Source organism: Pteropus alecto, unplaced genomic scaffold (assembly GCF_000325575.1).
Source record: "Pteropus alecto unplaced genomic scaffold, ASM32557v1 scaffold42, whole genome shotgun sequence".
In the NCBI taxonomy this organism is placed as follows: domain Eukaryota; kingdom Metazoa; phylum Chordata; class Mammalia; order Chiroptera; family Pteropodidae; genus Pteropus; species Pteropus alecto.
Genome location: NW_006434825.1, coordinates 3,359,093 through 3,377,633, shown reverse-complemented (window position 1 = coordinate 3,377,633; position 18,541 = coordinate 3,359,093). Strand labels below are relative to the sequence as shown.

The 18,541-nt window shown below is 39.8% G+C and overlaps 1 protein-coding gene across 2 annotated transcripts in view; it reads left to right on the top strand.

Moving 5' to 3' along the window:
• The window catches only part of WWOX (WW domain containing oxidoreductase), a 908,680-nt gene that overhangs the window by 35,695 nt on the left and 854,444 nt on the right, over positions 1–18,541 (top strand). For both annotated transcript variants that reach the window (XM_006909708.3, XM_025045381.1), the window contains exon 5: positions 12,540–12,646. In XM_006909708.3, coding sequence (XP_006909770.1) covers positions 12,540–12,646 — 107 coding nt within the window. The remainder of the gene's footprint in view (positions 1–12,539; positions 12,647–18,541) is intronic.

Sequence of the window (18,541 nt, the reverse complement as noted above, 5' to 3'; positions counted from 1 at the left end):
ACTCCTAATCCACTTTTCCTCCAAGAAATAGCTTAAATTTCATGCTTATTTCCTTTTCTGTATCTGTCTCAAAACAATGAAGAAGAAAATCTTCCTAACAGAGCCTCTAAACCCTTATGTGCTTGAGGGGCAGGCTGCAGGCTTGAGCCAAATGAAAAATCTAGTTGAGCATGCTTCCTCAAGCCATCTAATCTAGGAAGGAGAATCTCCATTAGATTCTTCTGTGGTTCTTCCCCAATTGCATAGGCTCCCACTGCTGGATGCTGAGACCCCCTCCAGGTGCACAGTTTGAACTAAGCTCTGTGCAAGCCAGTGTCCTCTGTCAGGGCCTGAATGCCTTCACCGACTCTGAGCACTCTCTGTCCTCTTTGAATTGAAGTTAAGCCTAATCCCTAATGGAGCATATTGCCTATGTGGGGCTCTTATAGGGCCCTCTTGGCCCAGAGGCAGCAGCTGCATGAGGAGAGCCAAAGACAAATTTACAGCTGGCTGAGTCTCCAGGAGTCAGGCAAAATTAGCCCCAGCTGGAACGCTGTCTGCACATCTGACGTTCATGCCAAGCAGGTGCCTCGTTCATGGCCGATGGTTAGATTACACGTTTCCTGAGAGGTAAAGATTTTAAAATTGGTATGTTTCACCAATCCCTCGTTATGGCGTTCCAAAACAAAATGTTATCAGCCTAAAAACTAAACTCTGCTTCCCCTTGCCCTCATCTGAGCGAGTATGATTTTGTTGAGGCAGATCTTCTTAGGTAGCTTAAAAAAGTGATGGAGAATTTCTTTTGCAAATTGTAGGTCCCTTAGGCACTGTAAGCACAGAGTGTGTTATATCAAAGCCTCAGACTAGTAATGATTGTTTGTGCTTTGTTCTGTGGACCCTGGCTTGTGGAAGGGAGTGAAAGTCAGTGCTGCTGGTGCCTTCCACCCAGGACTGGTTGTGGACTGTTTGACTATTGCAAGAGAACTCACCAGAAGCAGAAACTCATGGCTTCCTTGATGATGTTGTTTTTATAACTTTTAGAGAATTGTAGTTGCTAACTAAATATTTCTTCAGTTGGATTGGGAAAAGATGGTTTAGATTCCATTAATGCATTATATAGGGATGATAACTAACAATAAATTAAATACTGAGCTTATTTTTTAAATGTCTATGATACAGATGTTTAATACTTTACATAGAAAAAATATAAGGTAGGATTGTAATTGGTGAGATTTTTGTTAATTATGAATGGAAGAATGTGACATTTTGTTTGGAAAGGTCAATTTCTAATCATGCAAAAATCTCATAATTTTACAATTAGTATCTGTCTTTATCATGACATAAATTGGTATTACTCTAATGATTATGAAACTAAATCTTATTAAAAGTGATATAAATACGTCTCTAAATGAAACCGAGTTTTAGGAGCTTCCCTGTAATCCATGATTCTTCCTTCCCTCCCTCCCTCCATCTCCCCTTTCTCCCTCCCTTCCTTCCTTCTTCCACTCATTAACCCAAATGTCACAGGTGCATCACTATCCCTGTTTACATATGAAGGAACGGAGGTATAGAGGGTTTAGATGACTTACCTACGCTAATAAAAAACCTGGTTTTGAACCCAGGTTTCCAAGTTATAAGCCCAAACTTTTCTTTTAATTAAACATTTTTATTATTGTGTAAAATTTTATTTAGCTTTTTAAAAAATACATTTTCAGGTTGAGTTGAGATGGTGTCAGTGTTTGTTTTAAAAAAGCAAAGCGACAACAGGAATACACATGGCCAAGCCACAGTTAGACTTTATAAAACTTAAAGTGATTATGTGAAAGATATTATATAAGAGAGTGACCTGGTTATATAGATTATCAGGGATACTTTTTTCTTAATGACTACAAGGTAAGGCTTATTCTTTAATGAGGTATTTTCTCATTTAACTTAATTTGCTTTAAAGCCCTTTACGTGTTGTCTTCTTATTGTACATTTTGAGTAAATCTTTCATTTTAGTTGTTATTGCTTCCTAACCAATCTCAGTAAAGGTCCAGTTACCAATTTCATTACCAAATAAGGAGTTGTCGGAGTCATCGATTTTAGGACAGGGTATGGCAGAGCCAGAGAGCACAGCATTCATGGAACTCTGCCTCGCGTCTAGCTTCGAAGACCGGATTTTAGTCCTACTTCCAAGAAGTTGCATCTTAATAGGTTGCAAGTGATGGTGAATGAAAGTCAGTTTGGACACTTTAAAAGTGAACCTCAGAAAACTGCCGCATTTACCCAGCCTGGTGTTTTGAGTACCTCCACATGACTTTGGGAGCATAAAGAATTTAATCTTTTTCAAGAGGCAAAGGAATATATGAGTGTCGAGGTTGTTCTGAAAAAATAAAAGGAGGCTTGAATTAGAAAGGTATTTACGTTGACAACAGTGAGGATGCAGGATGGAGCAGGCTTTTCATTCCTGGAAGCGCTCGATGGAATGAAGAAGGTTTTCTATTTTGAAGAATTCCTTCCTAACGATTTCTTAATTGAAAGGAGTAGAAAAACATTGAGACAGGCTGACTGTGGCTTCCAGTGATAATTAAGAAAGTAAGAGAAAGGGGTCTTTTGAGGGGGGGGCAAGTACGGGAGCAGGACCTTCGTGGCTGCCCCTGTTTGCTCTAAATCATAAAGAACCCCATCTTGAGCAGATGACAGAGTAACGGAGGCCGCAGTCCTGAAAGGAAATCCTGGCCCAGCTGTGAAAACAATGAACCACTCAGTAACATAATACAAGCATGCTTGCAGATTCAGAGTTGGGTTCTCTTCTCCTCTTGAAGTGGCTGTAAATTAATCCATCAAAGTAAAAAAAGGCCTAACTTCAGGGTAAATCTTTCCACTTCTAAAACCAGAAATGCTTTTGTTCTCTTAGTAGATATTGCTGTGAGTGTGGAATTATGAGGTGCCACCGTGTGTGTGTGTGTGTGTTGTGTGTGTGTGTGTGTGTGTGTGTGTGTGTGTTGTGTGTGTGTGTGAGAGAGAGAGAGAGAGAGAGAGAGAGAGAGAGAGAGTGAGAGAGAGAGAGAGAGAGAGAATTGAGAGAGAGAATTGAGATTTGTTAGTTATAATGCTTGCTCTCTGTCAACTTGAGTCAAACAGCATGTGCTGGGTTTGAAATTGTAGAGCTATTATAGTCTTTCCTTTATTAATGCCAGTGAGTGAAAGAAGCTGCGTCTTGTTGAGAGACTTTAAAAGACACAGTGGTCTCCACGTCCAACAAGCTGGATTTTTAACATTTTTTACCGAGAAGGCTTTATTTTTGTTTCTTCTATTTCATCCTGTTTTAATTTTTCTTCTGAAGGCTCCGGGCCAAGTTTATAAAAATGCCATGTATGCTTTGTTAAAAAAAATCCAATGTGGCATGGCTTTCTTCTTATTGGGGCGTGGGTGAGTCTTTATCTTCGACTTTAATAAAGGTAGTCCTCTAAAGTTTGGCCCTAAAGCCTTTTAAAAACTAAAGAAAAATTTGAGCAAAATTTGGAATGGCTATGGTGTTAAGATTGTTCCACGTAAAATGTCTTATTGGTTGAAATTATAGAGGCAGGGTTAAATGAAGATGGTACTTATAAGTTATTGACCTTGGAGAATGTGGAGAGAAACTTAATTTTTGCAGATTACTTATCCCATCTCATAAGGCTTACACAGAGAAACATTTGTAAAAACAAAGAATGGAGTTAATTCTGAGCCTCGTGATGAAGTATTAAATGAGAGAAGACAGTTTGAGTACGTGTCGCAGCTTGGGGATGGATTCCATGAACTAAGTACGTTTATGTAATAAAGTAGCCGAAGAGTCCTAAATTCTTTGCGTTGACATGATGGGCAGAAAGAGGCATCGGTCTGCTGTTGATATTGAAGTCCATGCATTTGGGCCATTTCTGTCTTTTTCAGAAGAACAACTGCTTAGTAAGTTTAGTTTAAATTATAGAAATGCAAAAATGTAAACATACCTCATAAGAGTCACAGAGAATATATATCGAATTCTATGAGTCACATTTAACAGAGACAGCAGACAGTTGGGCTGCTGAGCAGTGTTCCGAGTTGGTTTTCCTGCCCTGAAGGGACTCCCAGTCCGTGCCCTTAACTCTACATGGTGAGTGTGCTGGTTTGGGGACTGGATGGGGCCCATCTGCTTCGAACTCAGGCCATCATACTTGAGGATCCTCCTCCTTTTTTGCCCTCTGATCCTGTGAGTCCCTTAACCTCTGGTATTGTTTGCTTTCTCATATAGGATATAATGACAATGACACTTCATAAGGTTTTTGCAAAGTGCGCCTTAGATTAGATAATGTATTTCGTAAAGCACCTGGCATAGTGTCCAGCACATAATAACACCTCCACGTCCTCCAACTTAAAATCTTTCAAAGGTCTTCTCTAAAAATCAGGATGCTCAGAAAATGTATTATTTGAAATAGGTTTAGGAATGGGTTTCTCTCTTTCAGTTCCCACTTGTCTGTATTAACATTTATAAAGGCCTGTAAATTATCCACTAGATATCATTCTTGTTTTATTTTTAGTTTCCTTCTATAACAGGCATACATGCATGTGTTAAAAACTGAAATAGCCTAGATGTTCTCAAATGCAAAGTAAGTCTTTCTTGCCCCTGACCAACGGCTCCCTTGCCGAAGTAATCAGTATTAATGCATATTAAGCATGTGCCTTCCCTACTTTCGTATTTCAACAGTGGGATCATAGGTGTATGCTATTCTGTGCTTTGATATTTTTTCTTAATTAATGTAACTCGGAGATGTTGTCTTGTGTCTCCATCTCGTTTCTCCTTATTCTTTTTAACTGCGGCACAGTGTTCTATGTGTGTCATGTGATTTATTTAACCTCATCAATGGGCATTCGGGTTGATTCCAGGTTTTCGGCTGTTACAAACAATGCTTGTCGAATATTCCTCTCATATTTTTGCTCATGTGGGCAAATATATTCGTAGGATGAATTTCTGGATGTGGAATAGCTGGGTCAAGGGCATGCCCCCAATGTACAATTTGATTGATAGAGCCCAGCTGCCCCCCACCCCACACAGATGTTGAGCCATTTGAATTCCACTCCCCTCCCCCCTCCCGTTAATGTATGCAGTTGCCTGGTTCCCTGCACCCTTACCTGCACAGACACTGCTCAACTGAGTTGCCCTTACAGACTCTCTCTTCATTGGGCCTGCCTAGGACCATGTTAATTGTAATCTTTGGGCATTTTTCTCACTGTGATTCTTAGCACCGTGAAATCTGCATTGTCATCGGCAGGTCGGATGAGAACGTATTCAGCCAGCTCAGTGGCAGCACTAGAAGGTGGTCTGGGGTCAGGCTTGCCTCTTGAGAGATCCAAGGCAGTCACTTAGAATTTATTATATAGGTTTACAAAACATATGTCCTCGGTATTAAACTGCCCAAAGCATGTAAATGCAGCCTTCAGAAAGATAATCTACATGAACCAAACATTTCCCGCTTCCATATTCTCATCTCTTGAGTTGGTATCATTTTTTTGGTAAAATTTATATTTATGGTACTTGTTGCCAGCTATATATAACACATATTTAAAAGCAAGGCTGGTTATGACTTATTTTCCTCTGGAGAAACCTGTGTAGTTTTGTAATTTCTTAAGAGATGGCAGCTGCGGTTAATGTTTGGTGAAAACAGTTCCTAGCTCTTCAGAACTCAGAATTATGTAATTAAAATGATATGAAAGGTAAATGTGATCATTTAGGTAATTAAAGTAACGACAGAAACAGTAATATGGTTTATCTGATTACTATACTTGTGACATTGACAGTTGGGGTGAATGTATGTCTTAGAACTTCATCTGAAGTGCCCTAGCTAGGAAAGTTAGATTTCAGTATCATGGTCAATGTCATGTGACCATTTCATTTACATTAATCTGATCGGTTTGGAAAGTATGGTCGTGGTACATATAGTAGAATGTAGGAGAAACTCGCATCCTTTAAGCTTGTGGTTTTTTAACACAAAAATTGTCCCCAACTTTGAATTGTCCCCAAATCTAACTTAAGATGAAGGACATTAAGCTTATCTTCTTGCTGCGTATGTGACAGTAGATCTCCAGGGAGGGAGATGACTTGTGCTACAATATTCTGCAACTTGTTGGTTGGTTTCTAAAGATTGCTGTAGCAGTCTGTCCTGGTGAGGGTGGGGGGAATCGCCGTCTCTGTAGCCTTTTAATTGTGTACAGTTACAAGTAACATTTGTCTCCAGTGTTTCACAATTATAAATTAATAATAACAGCCCATTAGAAATTACGGGTGTTGTAAGCTCCAACTCCTTTGGGCATCTTAATAAAAATGATAATGAAAACCATAATTTACAGTAAATGGGGACACTGCCCAAGTAAATCCACAATATGGAGAAAATTAAAAAACTCAACCAGGAGGAACCTTCATAACACTGGGGAAGGAGATGGCCATGTTTTCAGTTCCTGTTTCAGTGAGAGTGTTGTCAGTGACTATAGGGACAGGGTGAACATCCCAGCCTGATGTTCTTTGTGCCTGCGGAATCTGTGATTCTGTCCTGTTCATCCAACTTAGTGGCACTCCTCATTGGGTGTGGCCACCATTCCATCCCCCGCACCCTCCTCCCTTTGTACTCCCTGTCTGGGTAAACCAATTCCCAGCCGCCCCCATGGCCCAGGTGGCATCCTTGGAAACCCTAGAGATACCCTCAAACTTAGACTCAGGCACTCATGAGGCTTTGCAGGTTTTTGCTTCCCAAATGGTTCTCCTTAGCTGTTCGGCATAAAGAGGTACCTCATCCCCTGCTGGCTGGTCACAAGGTTTCAGTGTCTTCAGCCAGTCTATCTTCTGCATGACCACCAGAGGTATCTTAAGTGGATAAAATAATAATAATCCATAGTTCTGCTCCCTGCCCAAATTCTTTCACATGCTCCCTGCCACCTGCAAAAGATTCTCGCAGTTTAGCTTGGTGAGCAGGGTTTCACCTCCCATCGCCTTCCCTATTCCTCATTCACTTGGGGCCTTCACCAGTTCTTGGTCTTGTTTTGCCATGCACCCTTCTCTGGTTCATTTTATGTCCTTTGGTCCCAGTGTAATTCTCCGTCCAGAGTTCCTGCTACCATGCAGTGACACCTGGGAAATGGTGGGTAAAAGAGCTTGCATCGAAAATTCAAATTTCTGCAGATCCCTGAGTCCTTATCCTTGTGTTTGTGTGTGCAGAGCTGAGTGCCACTGCAAGGTCTTCCAAGGTGTAGCGAGTATCCCGATCTTCCCATGCTTGACAGCATAGAGTTGACTCGGCTTAAAAAAAATCTCACAGGCTCAAGTGAAACATTCTTCGAGATTCGGCAGTTCAGATATGAACATTCTGATTGAGGCAGTTTTGTGGTAAGGCCTGAGCCATGTTCTCTAGCAGGAGTCTTCTTCAGATAATGTGCATCTGAGTATCATATGTGTGCCTGCGATGGCCTGGCAGGTACACCGGCAGCGTGGGTGGTGACCATGGCCAGCAAGAGGGCACAAACTCCACGTCTAGCCCGCATCGGCAAGGGCGATTGGGGACCCAGTGTGATCTGACTGTAAGCTTTTTCAGAGAAATTGGACTTCTGCTTTTGGATATGTAAGCTCCCTGATTCTTTTTTAATGCTGGCGACTAATTCACATTAGGAAGGAAGGAAAAGAGGAAGGGAGGGAGGGAAGGAAACAATGTGTGGGCCAAACAAAATAGGTCTGCGGGCTTGATTTATCCTGTAATCTCCAGTTTTTGTAACCTCTATTCTGGAGAATGAAAACTAGTGTAAGATAAGCAGGTTTTAAAACTTTTGGGAGGTATGTCTTTTTTTTTATGGTACTTTAATTGAATGCAAAGTTTACAACCCAAGACAGGGAGATGGTAAACCTTCAAGGAGACTTAGTTTTCCCAATCAGATCAGATGTAACAAGGGCTAGAAAATGGATTCTGCCCATTGTTTTAAAATATCTTCCTTTATTTTCTTTCTATTATAGTTTTAAATATTCTTCTGAATGTACCCTTGCCACCTCCGTGCAGTTAAGCTGGTTCAATTTAAACATTGTCACAGAGTTAACTTTTTATAAGATGAATCAGGTTATTAAATTTAGTAAACCATTGCCTTCATTATTTTGCACAAACTTTGGCACTGTGCAGAAGTGGCTCAGCATTACTACATTTAGTTAATTAAACCGGTCCTAGCTGTGGCATTACAGGAGTGAGGGATGCTATTCTTCAGGGCTTTTCCAAGACTTTAAACAGTAGGTAGCATTATTAAACTTTTTATTTATTTATTTATTATTTTTTTTTATAAAACTCCACACTCTAGAGATATGGTTTACTATAAAAATGTTATTGTCCTTCTTGTTGAACTATCAGCCTTTGAAATATCCGTGCTTTGTTTTTGCTCCAAAAGTGATCGTAAAGAATAAGGAAATGGAGTTGTCTGTCGCAGCTTTGAGAAGTGGGCTTGCGGTGGGTAATGCATCGCTTAGGTAAAGGAAGATGTAAGAGCCACAGTGTAATTTTACATGACACAGGGACAGATGGCTTAACCATAACCACAGTCAGGAATTATCTAATGGAAACTTCTGCCCACAACCTGTTGCTGCCATCATGTTAGATGCGTTCTTTTTAGTAATAAAAAGTCCTTTGCAATAGATTATTTTGTCAAGTGCGTAAGTATGACTTAACAGGTTTGTTTGGGAAAATAAATTTTGATAGAGAAAGGGCATGCTTTTTCCCCCCCAGAGATTTCTAGGTAATGTTATTCAAAACCGTAGTGAGCAGTATCTTTGCAAGATTTTAATAGTTATTCATTAGAAAGAAAGTTAAAGGGTCATCGATATTGTTTGAAACAATTTGGATTGTTTTAAAATAGTCCAGAATTATAGCTTGTTAACAGTCTGTAAGAACCATTGTTCCTTTGGCAGGTATTTATTGAATCCTTACCGGATGTTAGTCCCACGGGATATGGAAATGAAGAAAGCACAGACTCTAAGGCACTTACAGCTAACCTGGTAAGGGGGACAAGTAAAGCCCTGCCCGGCCCGCATCGTACTGATGCTGTCTCAGTCCCTTAGAAACATGGTTGCTGACGCATGACAGAGCATTATGCCAACCATGTCCCCCATCTCCTTGCATCATTTTCTTCTTACACTCTGATGTAATATGATGAAAAATATGCCTGATGATTGCCGTGGCCTGGGAATTTCGTAGGGACACAAAGTCTGTCATTTTCAGCAAGGTCTGGGTGTGTGAAGTCCTGGGATTGCAAGTGAGGTTGTTTTTGGCTACTTGACGTATCCTCCGTTTGGCTGTCAGCGTTTCATTAGCCTGATTGATGTAGCACATCGGTCAGCAAGATTTCATCTCATGTCTGTTGCCATCCGATTTGGGAACAGCTGGGCTACAAAACCTGTTTTTTTACTTCTCTCTCTTTTCCCAAATGGTGCAGGTAACTTTTGCTCACTGGTGATAAAGGGTGAAGTTGACATTATGGATCAAAATGAGAAAATTTCAATTATTATCTTGAAGATATGGATTCAACCACCTTGTACTGCATATACCAAAGAGGAAGCAAACAGATTTAGGTGTTAAATATTTCAGATTTAAAATCCTTTGTGCATTATTTTAACGTCAGATTTAAGTATAGGAGATTATCCTTAGATAATGGTAAACGAATATTTTGGGATACAGAAGTTGGCATAATCTGAGAAATAACTCTGGTTATTCCAGCAATGAAGTTCAAGAGTATTTCAGAGCCAGTATTTAGACAAATGGAATGGTGCATCTTATAGCTATTTTCTTTAAAATTCTGGTTGATGTTAAATCAGTCAACTCTTTGGCTGTTGTTAGGAGCAGATCTAGGAGAGAGTTTTAATTTTTCAGTCATAATGACAGCGCCGTATATGGTAGGTCATACAAAGCATAGAGGAGGCACAGGGTTTATACCAAGGATTTCGAAAAGAACTAGAAACTAACATTTGTTTTCTATATGCTATGATTATGTTAGGCTCTTAGTGTTTGTTTACTACTTATTCTCCATTTTAAGAAAAGATAACTGAGTTTCTGATGGGTTAAAGGCATAGCCTTAGGTCTCATAGCTTATAAATAGTTAGAGCTGCTATCAACGCAAGTATGTCAAACTCCTGAGTTTGAATTTTCTATATGCTGTGCTGGCTTCCCTGGAGAACCAGTTTATATAAATAGACTGGCCTCCACGGAGAGTAGATTATGGAAGTGATATGAATGAATGAGCTTTCCTAGACTTGTATGGCAATCTCAATAAGATAATGAATGATACTTTGATTTTTCATACATATTAATATTATTTTGGAAACAAAAATCTCTGGTCATCTGCCTTGCTGCCTTCTTCTAGTAGAGTTGATTTCTTTGTGTTTGCAGTGTACTCTGTATGGTCTTCTACATAGCTTACAAGATTTGGTATTTTCTGCTTAAGAGCAGTGGTATGGTGTTCAAGCTTTGCAGTTAGACTGCCCCTCTGCTCCTCTCTCCTTCCCTCTCCTCCTTTCAAGTCTCTAATGTATAAGAGTTGTTCCACACCCATGGCAACATTGTGTGTGTGTATATATATATATATGTGTGTGTGTTTAATTAGCCATTGTAGTAGTAGATATGTAGTAGTATCTCACTGTATCTTTTGCATTTCCTTAATGACTTATAAAATAGTTGTTTTTCTTCTTTTCCTATTATGTGGAAGAGTTTATGTAAGGTTGGTGTTTTTATTTTCTTAAATGTTTGGTAGACTTTACTGTTCAAGACATATGGATCCAAAGTTTTCATTTTGAAAATTTTCTTTAAATATATAGAATTTTCCATTTTTTTCTATCTTTTTGCAACAAATTTTAAGTAGTGTCTTTCTGGGAATTTTTCTTTTTTCACCTATATCTTAAATTTACTGGTATAAAGTTGTTCAGCATATTTTCCTAAGATCTTTTTAGAGTTTGTAGGATCTGGAATGATGTCCTTTTATTCATTCCTGATATCAGTCATTTGTATGCTTATTTGTACATTAGAGCCCACACTCTATAAGACTTGTTAGCCCTTTATCAATTTATTAGTCTATTCAAGGAAATGACGTTTGGCTTCTTTGTTCTTATGTATTTTATGTTTTTTTTTTTTTAAATCTATTAGTTTCTCCTTTTATTTTTATTACCTTCCTTCTGCTTTCTTTAGGTTTAATTATCTGCTTTTAACATTTTCTAACTTAATGGACACTGAGCCGATCTTCTGTTTTAGTATTACATATTTAGGGCTATAGATTATCCATGGTTTTAACTATGTTCCATAAGTTGTGATATGAATTTTTATAATCTTTCAGTTTAAAATATTTTCCAATTTTTATTGTAATTTTTTGAGTCACAATTTCTTATTAGTTAAAAACGTATTACTTAGTTTCTAGACTGGGGAATTTTCCAAGATTTTGTTATTGGTTTCTAATTTTATTACACTGTGATCATTGGAATAAAATTTCCCATTTTATTCCTATTTTAATCTTTTGAAATTTGTTGAGACTTGCTTTTGGCCCTGCACATGGTCAATTTTGAAAAATATTCTTTGAGTACTTGAATGTACATTCTGCTGTTGTGTTCAGTGTCTAGCATGATTATTTCCAGTTTACCAATTGTGTTGTTCAAATCTTCTATATACTTGCTATTTGCTTATTTTATGTTACTAATATATTACAATCTTCTACTCTGGTTATGAATTTGTCTATTTCTCTTAATTCTGTCAATTTTTGTTCTATCTCTCTATCTGTCGAGAGAAAGGGTGGGAGACAGTGAGGAGGGAGTTAGGTACATACAAATATAGAATTGTCATTTATTCCTGATGGATTGGAACTTACCATTATTAAATATTCAACTGCACGTGCATGTGTGTTGTTTTGTCTGGCTTTTCTAATTGTTCTCAGTGAGAAGGTGAGTCTAAGAAACCTAGATCGCCAGTGCTAGAAGCAGAGTGCTGGATGCGGAAGTGCTGGAAGCGTTTAGCACAGAGCAGAGCGTGGTGTCAAGAGCTTAACAGATGTTTTTTTACTTTCCAGGTGTGTTTCTCTTAGTAGACTGTAAACTCTTTGAGGAAAGTGACCCTGTCTTAAGTCTTTTTGTGTTTTTATTTATATTGAGCACAGGATCTGGTCCTTATTAAGCAATTTTTAAATGGCTGACAATGCCGTGAGCTTTACTGTGGCTTAGCCTGCACCTTTGAAGTCACTGCGCTCCTGGGGCAGGTTTACTCAGTCTCAACACTGTTGACATTTTGGGCCAGGTGACTCTTTGCTGGAGGGGCTGCCCCGTGCATTATAGGATATTTTGTAGCATCCCTTGCCTTTGCCTACTAGATGCCAGTGGCATGCCACCACCAATGTGGCCACTGAAAATGTCTCTAGACATCTGCAACTGTCTCCTCCTAGGGGGCAAAATTTCCTCTGGTTGAGAACCACTAGGGTAATATGTGTGGTGCTAAATAAAGGCCATTCTACATGACTCAGTGTTTCGTATTTTTGTTTCCTAACGTTGACTTTCTTTTAAACCATAGGGTTTGAAACCGCTAAGTCTTTTGCCCTCCATGGTGCTCACGTGATCCTGGCTTGCAGGAATATGACAAGAGCCAATGAAGCCGTGTCACGCATTTTAGGAGAATGGGTAAGCAAGCACTTGACTGTTTTATTTACTTTTTTAAATTGTCAAATACACAGGCTGGGATAAACACATGGAGGTTTGGTACAGAGAATAAAGTTTATTGCTCTTGGAATAATGTTTTCTTTAGTTTTAAAGCTATATTTACTTTGTTTACTTTATGAATGAGAAGGACAAGCAAGCCCGTTATTTTCTACACATTTGTTTATAGTTCATTGCCATGCCATTTGCTTTAGTAGTCAGAGGTTTGAGAATGTTTACTCATTTAGTTCAATAAGAAAAATAAAATGTGGTTAACGCCCCCAAATACAACTGAGAAGTTGTTATGCTTATGGTTTTCGGTTCAGAAAGGAGCAGGCTTTAACTCTGTCTCTGGTTTTTCCTTTTTTGCTTTTCTCTGTCTGTGTAGATGTTCATGTTGATATGTCTATGTACAAAACATTTACTGAGGGATACAGTGCTTTTAGGGCTTCAGACAAAATCCTTTCCATCATGGGCTTACCTTCCAGGTAGGAGAAGCAGACCATAAAGGAATGACTGCATTTAGCATTTAACCTAATGTCAGGTGGTTATAAATACAGTGAAGGATAATACAGCAGAGTGAGGGGTGAGGTGTGACAGCGTGGACTCTGTCACACTGGGTGGTCAGCAGAGATCCCTCTAAGATTGCGACATTTGATCCGAGGCCTGAATGAAGTATAGAAGTAAACTGTGCCAATGTCACGAGAAATAGTTTCTAAGCAATAGGAACAGCGTGTGCAAAGGCACAGAGGTAGGAAAGTGCCTGGAAGATTCAAGGCTCAGCAAGGGGCTAGTGTGGCTGGAGCCGAGTAGCGGGGAGGGGGCTGCAGAAGAGCTTCGAGGGTGTCACATAGGGTCTCAGAGACAATGGCGAAGAAGACATTAAAGGATGCAGGCCAAAAGTGATAAGGCCGATTGGTTTTTTACCATGATCACTAGGCTTTGGCATGAAGTATAGACCGTGTTCATTCATTCTCTTGTTGTTTATTCATGTATTCATGAAGTGGCCTGTTATAGGTACTGGGGTCTACAATTAAGGAAGGACAGACGTTGCCACTGTCTTTGTAGAGCTTTCTGCTTAGAGTGGAAGACAGATTTAATCGAAGAAACATAAACATCGGTGTAAACTTGAAATAATGGTAGGCGGTGCTATGAAGTACGTGGTCCTCTAAAATGGCGAATAATGCCAGGGAGGTAGGGGGCATTCAGAGTCCCTGAGAAAGAGCCAATTGAGCTGAGATCTCAAGAAAGATTAGAGGGAAGGTGGGAGAAAAGTCACACCAGACAGAGAGAACGGCCTGTGCCCTGGCCCTGAGAGAAGGCAGTGGAGGAGGAGATGACAGTCACGTGGCTGGAAGCAGAACATGAAGGGGGCTGGATCATTCTTGCCAAGACTATCTTCATTTTCTGAAAACTGTGGAAAATTTTTTGCCATCTAAAGAAATAGACCATAGATTGTTTAAGGGAATGTCTGGGGTTCTGGACTGAAAATTTATGAAAGTCAAGAAAAGGAAGATTTGTTTCTGCTTTCTTAAGCAGAATTTCAAATTTAGTATATTTCAAATGAACGCTTGTCTTGATCTCACTGGATTCATTATTTACAGTTAAAGTGAAAACACAAAATACGGCCCAATTTTTCTGATTATCTTAGCATCTCTCTAACAATTAAATTAAAATCACTAATTATCTCTAGTAGATGGTATGGTAGTAATTTTTAGAACTGTATAAAGAGAATAAATGGTAGTATATACATATAGTTTGAATCTTCATACAAAATGGGAAGATATAAAATAAAAAGTGAAAGTCTCTCCCAATTCTTCTCTTGGAAGATAAATGTTATTAACCATTTCTTCTGTATTCTTCCAGAAATGGTTGTATATACTTGTGAACACACACATACTGTTATACACTTCGATTTTTTTCACTTAATACTATAGATCTTTTCTTATCAGTGCATATAGAGCTACTTCATTGTTTTTAACTGCTGTATAATATTCCATCACTTACTTAATGCTCTAATCTATTCAACTGATCTCCCTTTTTTGGTGGACATTTGGGTTGTTTTCATTGTTTCTCTATTCCAAGTGATGTTCTCTGAAAGTTCAGTCTCTTACATTTTCAGCCAAAATTGGGTGTAAACTATGGTATATTGAGCATTCTCAATAGACACTTTTGTAAGTACACCCATAGGGCAGAATCTTAGCAGTAGATTCACTGAATCAAAGGGGATAAGTATTTAAAGTTTCAATAGCAGTTTTCCCATTGTCATCTAGCAGTGTTGTACCGATTTCTATCCTCACTGTCAATGCAGAACGCAAACTGGCACCGGACAGTGTCAGACTCATAAAATTTTACCCATTGATGCTATATTTAAACTGGAAAAATCAAATTCCATCAATCTTAGTGATACTGTAATGATAATACTGTGCAATGATATTAATGTTTAGGCCAGTCTTGGAAGACAATGCTAAAACACAACTATGCATTGACAAAACTATCTTCCTTTTTTCTTGTATAGAACATCAAATTTATCTATATGTATCCCCTTATAACTATTGTTTGACACTTAAAGGCAGAAATTCCTAGATCTGACCTACTGTAGGACTGACTTTGGCAAGTCTCTCAGTCTATTTGGTGCTCAGTTTTCTCATCTCCAACAAAGAAGATCGAATGGGATGATCTCAAAGACCTACCGTTTAGTTTTTCTTTCTTGCATTTTAAGCCACAATTTGGTCCCTGTAAGTCAGTTTAATTCTACCATACCAGCAAACCACACTCCCAGAGAAAGAATTACCCAAAAGTATTCTCTGTCAGGGAGCAAAGGAAATGGGAACAAACACTAAACTCATTCTCACATGGCGTTTCAAATGTTTCAGTTTTTATAGTTTGTAGACTGAAGATACCTAACCCTTTTATCATCGCTCATCTGTTCGTCTGTCCTCTGTGAGTCCCACTGTGCCATGTTCCCTGTCCTTCCCAGATCTGGCACCAAAAGCCGTTATTACTGTTGCATGTCATTGCTTTATGAACACAGCGCCGTCAGTGTGAGACCCTCCCTTGGTGGTCTGTGTTCAGCTGGGGTCTCACTTGCCCACCCTCGATATGTGCCGGTCGGCTTCCCTTCAGGCCCTTCCTTACCTCATCTCTGCACAAGGATTGTATCTGGCACATCATTAAATACCACCTTCTTGTATTTCTCAAGGTTGATTTGATCAACTCCAGTTTTCCCAGCTGCTAACCAGCTTGAGGGCCTTTATGCTTTTTCTGGGATGAACCCTATCAGTGTTAGAACTTGGAAGATACTGCAACATATTGGTGCCTCCCAGGAGATTCTCAAAATGATCCAAAGTTTTTTGTTGCAGCAAAAGCTCACTCAGAAGTCTTTGGGCCGTTTGGCTCAGCTTTGGCTCGCACATGCCAGGGCTCTGTGGGCAATCTTGGCTCGGCTCAGGAGGCGGTGTTCATGCCTTCTTCCCCACCTTGCTCTTCCCTGCCTGGCCTTCTCTTCCTGCCTTCACTGTATGTTCCAGAATGCTCTGTGTCAGAACACTCCGGTCTGCCTTCATGGCAGTAGAATGTTACTCTTATACCCTCCATGAGGCAGCTGACAAGCACCACTTATGTGTCTCTGTCACGTGCTGTGTCCTGGGCAAGGCGCTTTATATCCTTTATTCAGAAGGATGTCAGAACCTGATTTTCCCCATTTTACAGAAAGCCAGTGCAGGGCTCAAAGGGTGAAGGGACTTGCCCAGAGCCACACAGCTGTTGAGTGCAGAGGCAGGCTCCTGGCGTGTCCATCTGTCCTCCAAACCCCAAATCCATCTACTCCACCCCATGACCTGGCCGCTCTGTCACATCCAGCATCATGCACATGCGTTACCTTTTAGGCGTTGCTTTCTAATTCACGAAATGCTATTTGAGTGATTAACTTCAGGATTAATCATATTTCTCAGATGAAGCTACTCTAATCTACCTTATTGTCCCAAGCAATCAATTTTCATTCGAGATATCCTTTATAGAGTTCTCAAATCACTTTTGAGGTGATCCAGCTATTTAGTAAAACATAACTTAAATGGAAACACATTGTATATGGAATTATATTGAGTCTATATATAGTTATTACTAATAATAATGATTTCGTGGGAAAATGGCCCCCTGCTGAGATGTTTTAGATGCTCCAAACTTAAAAATAAGAAAAGAATTGAAAACAATTAAAATTGGATAACATGGACAGTGCAGAAGTAAACCACCCTCTTAAAAGACCAATCCATTTCGCATAATTAAAAAAGGAGAGAGGATGGGAGGTCCATCAGCCTCTGATCGTATTTAAATAAAGCATCTCCGGAAGTGAGGTCTGTGCCTTTGTTGTTAAGCAGTCCACCATCTGAGGATGTGGTCTGCCTCATTCTCATCCTTAAATGGATTACAGACTAGTGTCCCTTACCTCTATGGCAGTCACCTAATATTTTTCTCATTATTCCAAGGAGCACATATGGCTGGCTGAGTAGGAAGTTTATAAGTTTATCTTCTTATTTTCAGAATGTGGTAGATTCTCTTTTGTTTAGTAGCACTGTCTGTGAGGACGTCATGTGAATTCTCTAAGTCCCAGACACTGATAGGTGTGTCTGAATCCCTGCAGTGCTGTGCTGTGGTTTTCGCTTTCCTTTATTCAATAAGTATTTATCAGAGTGGGGTTTTGCTGTTGTTTTTAATGGATGTCTGGCATGTCCCACTCTCCATGCTGAGATATGATGATCTCTAAGGGCCATTGTATATAAAGAATAGTAGTTGATTAGGTAGCAAAATGCACTTTATAAATGGCCACAGCAAGACCCACATCCCAACATAGAGCTCTTGCAAGGCCTGGGGGAGACTTCCACTTCCTCCTTTCTCTCACCTTATTATAGTTTCTAAGTTTTAGATTCCTAAAGCTGGAGGTTTAAAAGTTCCAGTCCTGGGGAGGAAGAAGGATGAATAGAGCTGGAACTGACAGACCTAAGTGGATATGGCTGGTGACTGGGGCAGTGTAGGCATCGGAAGGGGAAGGGATTGTTTTGCGTATCCAGCCTGCCTCACGTGTGTCAGGCCCTTACTACGTCTGCTTATCAGGTAAAGAGTGAAACAGTAAGTGTAAAAGAGCTCACATAAGTGGCCGCCTATTTGTGAAATCTGGGGTCTAGTGAGTATTCTGAAGCTCTGGTATCTCTGGGGATTGAGATAACCAATGAGCTGGGCAGAAGTGGGCTGGTGTGGCAGAGGGGCTGATGGCCCTTCCTGAGAATTATTATGAGACCCACTCCTGATTCCCCAGAATGCCTCTTGGACCCATTCCTCTGTCATAAGGGAGGAGAGGCCCAAGTATGTTGTGTTTGGTGAGAAGGTCTGGTCTCTGAGGAAGACTCCCAGCCCAAGCTTTTTCTAACCTGTCTTTTTATTTGTCCTAGACTTTAAGTCATCCTAGAGCATGCTTAGGATGACATACCATCGGCCAGGGTAGTACAATAGAGAGATCCAATTCAGCCGTTCTTCTCTTCTCATGGGTATCTATCTGAGATTCCCGAGAGCGCCGGAAAAGGAAGGCTGGATGGTCTTCAAGGTGCCTCCTGGGCAGATGTCCCTTGCGGGGTCTGGGGTCAGGGGAGCAAATCATCTTCAGTTGATAACAACTGCTATAAAATATGCTGCATTATAATAGTGAAGATTAGAAGCAGATACAACCTATGATCTTGGGCAAGTTTCTTAACTTCTCTAAACCTGAGTTTATTTATCTGTAAAATCTAAATACTAATATCTATGCCAGGAGATATAGGTGGCTGTGGTTATTAAATGCATCAACTGTACATTGATTTAACATATTTCTGGGAATAGACTAAGTGTTCA